The 11,740-nt window shown below is 35.4% G+C and overlaps 1 protein-coding gene and 1 pseudogene across 1 annotated transcript; one reads left to right on the forward strand and one right to left on the reverse strand.

The window, feature by feature from the left end:
- Positions 1–1,840: 1,840 nt before the first annotated feature.
- Positions 1,841–5,476, reverse strand: LOC103945251 (cytochrome b-c1 complex subunit 6-1, mitochondrial-like). Its single transcript, XM_048582892.1, has 5 exons — positions 5,341–5,476; positions 4,715–4,783; positions 2,826–2,907; positions 2,272–2,364; positions 1,841–2,178 (listed from the first exon to the last, which is right to left on the reverse strand). Coding segments are annotated over exons 2-5 (210 nt in total). The 5' UTR covers positions 4,717–4,783; positions 5,341–5,476; the 3' UTR covers positions 1,841–2,145.
- Positions 5,477–7,368: 1,892 nt separating this feature from the next.
- On the forward strand, positions 7,369–11,355 carry LOC103945335 (annotated as a pseudogene).
- Positions 11,356–11,740: the final 385 nt, after the last annotated feature.

Genomic DNA, 11,740 nt, shown 5'->3' on the forward strand with positions numbered 1-11,740 from the left:
CGGTGATGGTCTAGGACCTGGGATGTCGTCGAGTAGGTGATTCAGGAGTGGGAGAGACTGAGAGAATTGTGGCGCGGAGCTGGTCGCCATATTGGTAATGGGTGACGAAGGTGAATCGGTGATGGTCTCGGTGATGACGTTAACTCAGTAAGCTTCAAACTTATTTTCCTAGTAGGCAAAGACGTTGATCTCCTTCTTCGTGACCCCATCGAGTAGGTGATTTAGGAGTCGAGAGAGAAACCTGCTCGATTTGGGAATTTGAGAGAGTGGAGAGTATCTAGGAATTCGACAGCGGAGAGACCGAGAAAGTAGATATGTGTTATAAATGGAATGGTGGAGATACATATGATGAAGAAGAGTATAAACGGTCCTGGCGGAGGGGGGCTTTTTTAGAGATAGAATACCCGTCCCGCTCAGCCAATTATATGGTCCAAGCCTGCCCTGCCCCGTTTTAAGTTTACGAAATTTTGTACCTGCCCCAAACCTGCAGGACCCACCTCGCCCCATGGGTCCTAGACCCGTTTGCCCACCTTTAGGCAAATTTAGGCCAGGATTCCCCTTTTGGGTTAGTGGGCGGCCAAGATTCCCCTATATATATATATTTTTTTTTTTAGTTTTATATTTATAAATTCATTGAATCCAATGATTAAGATCTAATATAATAAAATGCAATGATAAAAAAAAGATTTGAAGGTCCAAATTTAAATACAACGGCTAAAGTAATTAAAAAAAAAATCTTTCATATGTTTCATATTCTTTCATAGTGTTCCACAAGTTTCATGATGTCAGTTTATTGATTTTTTAAATATTTATCAAAATTTAATTATTTTTAGGTTAAAATGTTAATAAAATTAAATTAGGATAGTCTATATAGTTTTTTTTTTTTTTTTAAATATAGTTACTTTAAGAAAAAAATTATCCTAAATTCATTTTTTACTATTCTCAGGCTAAAAATTTAACTCAGATGAGTTGGAACAGAAAAACTGTTTCTAGTTAAAGTCTAAATTTTCTAGTTTAAAAATTTTAAGTTTTAACCTAAGGATTGGAGATGGTCTTAGTGTAGATTGTTAAAAAAAATTTAATATTTTTAATAAATAAGAAAATATGCCTTTAATGATAATAAAGTTGTTTACGAGTTTCAGAATAAAATAAAAATAAAAATAAAAAACTAATGAAAATGACTTGAAAACTTTGAGTTTTAATGATAAGGACAAAATAAAGGGTAAAAGTGAATAGTATCAGGATTGACTTTTTAGTATAAAAATGTGATTTTTCGTTAAAGTGAACAGTACTGAAAGTGTTTTTTGTTAAAATTCCCTAAAAAAAGTTGGGCGAGTTTTTTAATTATTAATTTTCTTCTTTTTTATGCATCCAAGTTTTTGATGTATGTACCATGAACTGAATGGAATGGATTTACAAAGAAAAACATATTAACAGGTTGACCAATAAAACACCAGACCAATTATACCTAAACCCATGATTTGATTTTTTTTTTTCATGTCGAGTTTTCGTGTCGCTTATAAAATCGCCAGATCTAGTTCACACCCATTTTCCATTGTAATTAGATACTCTAAAATCTAATACTACAATCTAATTGTATTCTTATGTACTACTAAATAGATTAATTCAAAGTTCAACTCCTATAAATGACGACTTCGATATCAAACACATACCTACATATTTTCATAAATTGTTTTGTATTCGATCCGAACCTTCTATTCTGTGAAGAACGTCGTATGATGTTTTTAATTTGTGTAAGCTTAACACCATGGGGTTTTAAGCTCCGCCCAGCAAATAAACAAGGCAAATAGATGACCAAAAATAAGCATACATGCCAACAAAGAGTAAAACGCTCCAAATCACATAAAAAACAAGGAAACATGTACATAAGCAATCGACACACTAGCTGGATATCCCCAATGCGTCTTAGCTCGTGTTTACAAGACTATCAAGAAATTACCGTGTGCACCGGGCACACCAAAGAGCGTAACTTTACTTTTTATTGATCACAAATTCAGTGCCTCTATGTTCATAAAATGTCACACATCCATCCCTAGTTCGGGGAACAAAACATGCTGTTCTGAAGCATTTAAGGACAAAACTGAAAAACCAAATGCCGTCTTTAGGGCAAAACTAATCACCACATCACTTCAGTTTCTGGAAAAGCTTTGGAGCAACCTGCATCGTGCAATTGTAGCTTTACGCTTTTAGAGGAACAAACAAGACGGTAAAACTAAATGAGTTTCAAGACAATTGAACAGTACTACTTACACATTTGTCGATACAAGAACAGAAATCAAAATATTGTCCAGTACAATGCTTGTGCCCGGTTTCATCATCTTGGATCCTCTTAACACATGCCTGTAACAAAGTATGAAATTACCCTTTTTACACACGCTTTGCAAACTAATTCAAATTCTAGGGCCACAAACTTTGATTCCGTGTAGGTAGGAAAGGCTTGCATTTTCTGGTTCATCCCACATATGTACTGAACAAATGCTTAAACAACAAAAGCAAACTACTAACACATGTATGACTCAATCACTTTCTGTTTTTGTTTGTGAATTACATTACACGTTTGACATTTTCATCTCCTGTCATTTTGAGTTTATGCTGAACTCTTGAATCTTGAACTAAAAGTTGCTTTCTATTTTCAAAATTTTGTCAAACTGTTTTTGGCGTTCGCGATATGTGCCTTAATAGCAACCAAGACATTAGATGTCAGGCTCGTCTTCTAGGGCGACCTTTATCCTGGTCAGAAGTAATGAAACAAGGGAGAAAGACACTTCATTGTAGAAGAGCATTAAGATGTTGCACATACACTGATACTCGAGTAGAGGTTTCACACACTTTGGCTTGCACAACTCTTCAAGGTACTTCTTTTGATCAACAGGTTCCTCGTCCGCCCTAAATATATTTTACCAAAAATATTATGCAAAAAAATAGGACGAGACATACATGCACAGACAAAAGAAAACGGACATGGCTAATCAATAATAGAGGCGTTGCAAACAAAGCCAGATAGAGCAGTTGGCAAATACATAATAGTAGAATGAAATTGAGCAACCAATACCAACTTTTCAGGGAAGGATCCAGCAGTATGAACATTCAGAAATGACCATTTTCATTTTGTTATGGAAAGAACAAGGTTTTCTGCTAATTCTGCAATGATCATGCATTTTTTTTTTTTTTTATATAAATTTACCTAGCCACTTTTGCGAGATACTAATCCTAAAAGTCTAGGATCTACCTATTATATTATCACCTACATTTTAACTTCAGAATATGTGTTCGTCAATCAGAGATTATTTCTATTCCCTTTCTATTCTTATATCCCTTACAAATTATCCTGTGTCATTCCTGTAGTAATGCACAATGGTAAAAATAGTATCCTATTTCTTATTTTCTACAGCACACTTTTTATCTTCTTAACGATGTACCCTATGGATCTATTCATTTTCCCTCTTTGAATAACTAATTATATTTCTAGGAAGCTTCAATTGAGGGACAACTCTGTAGGGGCCGACTTAGCATTGTATTTAAATGATTCAAACCACCTATGTTTTCATGTCTTCCCTCCAAGATCACTTGCAACAAATCACTCAAATCCGAAACCTTGATTGCATGGTTATCATTTAGTGTTTTCTTGAAATAACGTGTTTATCTAGTTTTTGTACTGCACCTATATGTCTTACATTTTCGGATTTGTCTCTTTTTTATTGTGAGGATAATCTTTGAGCGAAGAACTAAAACATAGATAGTTGAGATCATTGAAACAAAATTCGGAGCGAACTCAACAAGGTGTCCTTATTTGAGGGATTTCTCAACAGACGGGGACTCAATTTACACACACACACACACACACACGCATACATATACATACTATATTGAACACGATCTTTCAGTTGGTTGAAATCAGTGAGCTATGGCAAATATCATCATCTATTACATTAAAACTTAGTTAATGAAATCTAAACCAGCATCATCTGAGAAGCCAATAGAAGAATGATATCATGAGATGAGCATATATGATTTCTTTACTTCCATGATCACGAGACAAAGTAAGATCTCCAACCCTAACTTTAATGATACAACAGAAAATATGAAACCATTTGAGCATCCCCCTGCTTTTATAAAGGAAAAATATTTGTAGTTAGAAAAGCAGGAGTTAGAACTTAGCTAGCCACAAAGCCTAGTTCTATGTATTGTACCGTTGCTAAAGCTGAATGTCAGTAGTAACTCCTGTTCACTAATCATCACCGTCTAATACGAATTTTCAATTGAGAACTAATTGGAAGATTCTTTAGAACCAGGTCCTCAATAGAGGATCCACTTCAAAGCTAACTGGATGGATGAAATTGATGGAGTAACAAATCAAAAGCTCTCTGGAATATATATAACCGGTAATCTATCCCTCTATCCAATGGATATTATGCAACATATTCAGCTCTCTAGCGGGTTATCTGCTTCACTAAAATCACTGTTTTTGCACATCTAACATTTTCAAATCCATGAAGCACCTTTGTTGATGGTTTTAAAAGAAAATGAAAAAAAAAAAAAAAAAAAAAAAAAAAAGAGTTCACAAACCGTAGTGAAACCACAATTTTAGACTCTTGTTCAGATTGGAAAACAAAGTGCAAGACGTATATATAATATATCCCAAATACAAAACTTAGAACAGATTCAAACAATACAACAAAAGTATAATACTTACATAGCAAATGATCAAAGAGAAGCCGAGAAGTCACACAACTCGGTACAAAGGAGCCTCCAAGTGACCTGACTGCATCACGTAACCCACACGAAAAACATCTCAAATACCCGGGTCGAAAAATGCATAATGAGATGCAAATCACTAAACAAAAGAGCAGCAAATGCAAATCTATCACTTGGCAGGTGTTTTTGGATTAAAAACAGAACAATGGCGGCGAAGGCTAACACTGCTAATAATTACTAGTATTAGATCCATCAAAGAAACAAATTAGTTCAATCCATTCAACAACTTAGCTTTTTGGCTTCACTAAATTACATACATGCCAGTTTAAGCGAAGGATACTAAGAATATCTGAAACCAAAAAACCCAATACTCAAAACCCTTTGAATTCTTATTACCCCATAACAATTCCACATATCCATCCACATCTCGCATGAACAAATACAGGTTTAATTCAATTAATTTTAAAACAAAATTTGATTAAAAAAGAAAAAGAAAAAAGGGATTAAAGAGTAAAACAGATCTGATTAAAAATTGTAATAAAAATTGAAAAAAATATAATAAATATGATGGTTCCCAGGATATCCGAAAACAAGTAGAGAAGAAAATGGGGGTTTGGTTTTTACCTGTGAGACTGAGTCCACCGCAAGACTGCGCTGCGGAAGTTGCGAGAGATGACAAATCGCGAACCAGGGCTTAATTCAGCTGCTAACTGTTGCCCTTTTCACTTTAGCATATACGCTGCGTTTAATTACCTGGGCTGATGTAGGATCCCAGCCCAACTACATAAGCCCATGCCATAGACAGTCTTTATATCTATGATCTTTCTATCTTCTAGTGGTTTCCTTCGTTGCATTGCATGATTCTCCTTTTCTTATCATTTTTCTCGAATGAACGGTTGAGATTTAACTAATTTTCAGTTTTTGACCATCTTCTAGTAGTTTCCTTTCTTGCATGATTCTCCCTAGTATATTATTTTCACAAATGAGCGGTTGCGATTTAATGTATGGATACCGTTTATCATGGTTATTTCGATAATATTGGTGAAATATGGTATGGAAACATTGTGATGTTTTTTTTTCTTTTTCTTCTTAAGTGGTCAGTTCGTCAAAGAACAAAGTGATCGGCGGTGGATATTATCACTTCTATTGATATTGAATATCAAAACCAAAGTGAGGAACAATTTTAAGAACCACGTTCTCGATGCATGACATGCATTTCCAGATATATATGTACAATTGATTAATCAAGAAACTAATCAACTCCAATTAACAAAGATACAAAGATCAACACAAATACAAGGATTTTGTTGTGCACTTGTACTAGCAATCATCTAGCTGGGCTATGGTCTGGTGTGGATGAGTCTAGTCTATCAACTCATGTCCAAAATTAATGCGACCCACCTACAAACCGATTCAATCAAGCTTCATGGTTAGCTTGGCTCGACTTTGATGCTTTGATATGTGAAAAGTTGCATCTATTTCGCTCATACAGAAATGATATCGGAAGAACAAGCTTAGATGAAGATGGAGTTAGGAGTTAGTTGTAAACTTCAATATTGTTTCATGCTAATCAAAACACATAACTTTACTTACCTGGAGAAGACGACATGATGAATTGTTGAATGATCAAACACGAGGGCGGGATAGCTTGCATCACATCTATGTACTGCTACTCCTTGTACAATGAACTGATGGGGAGTTCTAAAGTTGTGATGTATTAGCAGCGTGAGACCTCAAACTTATTATCTCAAATGAAATAATATAGTTGCGCTACGTGTTCATATTTTATTTTCAATGGATAAAAATGAGAATTTTTTACTTCAAATTTTAATATATAATTTATTTATGAAAAAAAATTGAGATTGTTAGATTGAAGTTACTGTTTGAATCAGAATGCCAAAAAGTGTCACGTGATAAAGACCGTTGCATTTCCAACTTTTGACTCGACCCCATTCAACTTGTTCACGTAGACTGACGTCATCGCACCATGGCTGGGCTTCGGACTATAATTGCCATGGCCCCAGCTATGGTTCCACGCTCACAACCATGGGTGGAGGGTGTTTGTGGCACCTTGCCATTGCAAAATATGATGAGTGGAAGTGCTCTTGAGTTTTTTCGTGCAAAAAAAAAAAAAAAAGAAAAATCATGTGTTGCTTCTCTCTCAACTCTTTTCTTTACAGCACTCTAACTGTTTAACTATTTGCTTGTCTATGAAGTTGAGTGTGGATGCATTGATAAAGTGGATTGACTGGTTGGTTCAAATTGTTTTTCAATGTACTCAATTTGATTGTTGTATTATTGAAAGGACGGCTTCGTACGGTTATAATTAATCAAATTGATTTGGTCTCTAAATAATTAGTTGGGAGCTAGTTAGGACTGAAGAGGCGTGCGTGCTTCATCTATTTTTCTTTTTGTGCTATGTCTCGTGGTAGCTTTTAGGAAACGCATCTTTTATAATTAAAGATTGTACTTTTATTGTTTATTTTAACATTTGGATTTCAGATGGATCGTATTGAGCAACCATCTATAATGTGTTATAGTGCTTTGAATCTAATCCAACAAAAAGAATAATCCAAAAAAAAAAAAAAAACTAAAACTAAAAATCCAATGACAAAGAATAGCCATGAGGCTCTGTCACAACTAGTACAAGTACAGTACACAAATCATGGAGTGGCCACAAGAAGTTATTCTTATCATCTCTGTTAAGATCCCACGTTATACGAACGGAAATTACCTAAATGTGGCGGTATCTCAAGCCAACAAGTATTGGTGTCCCGGTTTTGTAGGGGTAGCTCATCAGTCTGACATATCTCATCTGACTTTGCGGTATTTAGTTGGTTGGTTGGTTTTATCCTATAGCAACGTCAGTGGTTTAATCAGTCCAAGTTCTCATCCTGAAAATGTGGAATGTAATATCTACTAATGCCTCTCCAATTCCATTTGTCGAACCCTAGTTCTTGCATATTTTATAGTTCTCGATCATTCCATCATTTCAGTTTCTTCTTCTACGTGCTCTTCTTTAACAATCTCTGAAATCCTGAATCCTCATTATTCACTAATAATGGATCATGCGGCTGATGCTCAGAGAACTGATCTTATGACCATCACTCGTTTTGTTCTTAACGAGCAGTCCAAGCATCCGGAGGCGCGTGGCGATTTTACCATCTTACTCAACCACATTGTTCTCGGTTGCAAATTTGTCTGCTCCTCCGTTAGCAAGGTTTTTATCTTCATGCCCTCCATGCCTTTATTTCAGTTTTTAATCTTGGTCTATCGATATTATCTATTTTAACTTTCCTCCGCACTTTCAGTTTTAAAAGTGCATGTTTAAAACTCTATCTGCATTGGCAATCTTTGAGTTTCCATCTCATTCACTGATAGACAAGATGATGCAGTTGGTTGGATCAAATGACAAAAAGAATAAAAATTCTGATTTTCTTTTCTTACCTTATAATGTGTATAGTTAGGTCCTGTGCAGGAGTAAGACATCATGAACCCCTGATAAAGGATCTAGAAAACGTATATATCATGTGAGAGAGAAATACCCTGACACTAATGGGAAGAATTAGTCGTACTTGAGACCTCTTACAACAATAAGATACTTTTGAATGTTAAACTCTCCTAATGTCTTAATATATTACCCCATATGTGATATGTATAGGGCCATTTTAGGATAGTATTGGACTCCTGACTTACACGTATCTGAACTATATGTATCAGTATTATATTAATTTAAACTAAGCAAATATTAATCTACCTAGTTGTCACGAAAACCGCTATATATCTATTTTTTCCTGATCAAAGAGCTTGCCAATGAAATTATGTATTCAAATGTAGATAAATTGAGTATGTATTCACTATTTATTTATTTATTCATTTCATATTTATATTTTTCATCTGCAGGCAGGTCTTGCAAAAATAATTGGACTTGCTGGAGTGACCAATGTTCAGGTGAGCAGCCTATATGACTATGTGTATATTAATTTGTTCTTTTTGTGAATCGTAGTCTGGCTAAAGTGCATACTGTATTTGGCTGCTGTTTCATTTTTAGGGTGAAGAGCAGAAGAAATTGGATGTGCTTTCGAATCAAGTTTTTGTGAAAGCGCTAACTAGCAGTGGCCGTACTGTAAGTCTGTTGAAGGCTCGAAGCATATCATTAATTTGTCACTGGCACTACTGAATTAGTTGTATTACTTTCAGTGTTAATTAGACTCAAAAGGTCAGGTTATTACTCACGTGCCTACGCCCACGTCTTCCAGTTGAACCTGGTTTAGATCACTTCTGAGTGTTTTAAGTGCAAAGTAAATACAAGGAAAGTGCGACTTCCATTAGGGTCAGCGTCATAATTTGTTTGTTTGTTTCGAAATTTGCCTTGTTCCAGTGCATTCTTGTTTCGGAAGAGGATGAAGAGGCCATATTCGTAGAGCCATCAAAGCGTGGAAGGTTTCTAGTTTCTACCATTTGCGTTTCTATATCCTTTCGGGTATACAGCTACAGTTGTATATAGTTAGATACTTAGGTGTGTTCAAGTAAATTCCTGTTGGTTTTGCAGATACATTGTTGTTTTTGACCCGTTGGATGGATCCTCCAACATCGATTGTGGTGTTTCTATAGGAACTGTAAGTATTGGCTAGCCCCTTTCTTTTGTGACTGGCCTCGTTAATTAAGCTTCTAGATTAATTAGTACATATTTAAGCTAGCATTCACCTGCGCTCAGATCTTTGGGATTTACGTGGCGAAAGATAAGCACAACCCAAGTCTTGAGGATGTACTGCGACCTGGGAACAAGATGGTAGCCGCTGGTTATTGCATGTATGGAAGCTCTTGCACGGTAAATTACATACAATTTTTCAACTTGAATTATAGCTCTACAACAATTCTGTTGTGAAATGTTTGCTAATAAAGTCGGCGTGGAACTGCAGCTGGTGCTTAGTACTGGAAATGGAGTGAATGGCTTCACGCTTGATCCATCGCTAGGGGAATTTATATTAACTCATTCCAACATTAAGGTGCGCATATATAAACGGCATATGTCTACTTGATTGCTCTCGTTTAACTTGACAAAATTGGATTGGACACAAACAGATTTCAATCTAGTGTCAATTTTTTATTATCCTTTGCTGTTGATCAATTTGTTAGGAGCTGAAGAATGCATATAATATGACAGTTAACGACAATATAACACCAGGAGACTAGCTAGATGTACTCTTACTCTTCACGTTTGTGCAGATTCCGCAGAAGGGAAAGATCTACTCAGTAAATGAAGGAAATGCACAGAACTGGGATGAACAAACTACCAAGTATATGCGTCCTGAATATTAATTACATAATTTGCATTGTGAACAACTTTAAAATTGTAAGTGATTCATAAAAAATAGAATCAATCACTAGTATAATCAATGCTTTTATCTCGCAGATATGTGGAAAAATGCAAGTTCCCCTAAGATGGTTCATCTCCCAAGTCTCTTAGATACATTGGAAGGTGATTCATTCTTCGTATTATCTCTGTTCCTAGATTTTGCTACTCTTTCTATCGAATTGTAAACCTACAAGTCCTTCATATGAAAATTATGCAGCATGGTTGCTGATGTGCACCGAACATTGCTATACGGAGGCATGTTTATGTACCCTGCCGATAATAAAAGCCCAAATGGAAAACTACGGTACAAGCGCGCTCTCTTTATCAACTTTTATCCCACTAATTATATGCTATGCCAAGTGCTTTAAGGCTTATGTGCCTTTGACGTGCATTTTGATTCTATGGAATGAACACGAATCATTTTACATGTACACTATTTACCATGTCATTTTATTGCATTCTGATGCAGACAGTTGCACACAAATTCTCTTGGACTTAGATCTTGTAACAATTTTTTTCATCGATTACTTCTTGTAACAAGAGATTTGGAATTTAATAAGAATTCAATCTCCTCATTGAAACAGAGTTCTTTACGAAGTTTTCCCGATGTCATACCTGGTTGAGCAAGCAGGAGGTCAAGCTTTTACTGGAAAGCAAAGGGTATATTAGTTGGCCATACTTTTACCTTACACTACAAGATTAACTTATTTCTAAATATACGTTATTTGATCAAGCAGGACGTCAAGATTTTGCTAAATTTTTAACTTTCTGAATCACTTGGATATATAATAACTTACCAAATGGTTAATATTGCAGGCCCTAGACTTGGTTCCAAACAAGATACATGAGAGGTCCCCAGTATTCCTTGGTAGCTATGACGACGTCGAGGAAATTAAACAACTGTATGGGGTTAAGAATAGCATCTCCAATGGCTTTTCTAGATGAGGTCCTAGCTAAAATCTGGGGAGGATTTGGAAAAATCCATCTCCAATCACACTTCTTATCCCCCTCCTAAGATAGGGATTCTCCTAGGAGCTGCTAAACCTCGGGAGTAAGAAAGGAGCTTTTATAATTAATTATTAATATTTTAGCTAAAATTTAATTAGATAATGAGCATGATAGGAGATGCTCTAATTGATACATGTACGTGTTTTGCTTTATTCTTTTTTTTTTTGGTCAAGCGTGATTTGCTTGATTGGATTTCAATGTCCATGCATCGTGCATGTGCTTGCAATCTGACAAGTTGGTCCTCGTGTTTTAATTTGTTTACTGTTTGAACATTTTCATCAAGTGGCGTTAGCCCAAATTCCCGACTCATCAGTGAAAAGTATCACTAGTGTATCAAAGAAAAAGGAAACGCTAGAAGAGTATTTACATTAAGAAAAAGGGAGAGTAAACCTCTAAAATTGATTAATATTTGGATGAAAATTTCCCTTCATTAATCTATCTCGGAGACACACGATGACAAATCGTAATATTCAAAACATTTTTTTGACCTTAAACAAAATGGTGTATTTTTTAGAACAAAACTACTGAAAAAAGGTAGTCCTAATAAGTCTCTTTGTCTTGACAGATGTATAAACATTTATTCTTCGTTTTTTTGTGTCTGGTTGAAGCTTTAGAAACTTTATCCTGAACCTTGGCTTAGCGACGATCCTTTTTCCT

Source organism: the organism of the source record quoted next, unplaced genomic scaffold (genome assembly GCF_019419815.1).
Source record: "Pyrus x bretschneideri cultivar Hongxiangsu unplaced genomic scaffold, Pyrus_bretschneideri_v1 Contig2, whole genome shotgun sequence".
Lineage (NCBI taxonomy): Eukaryota > Viridiplantae > Streptophyta > Magnoliopsida > Rosales > Rosaceae > Pyrus > Pyrus x bretschneideri.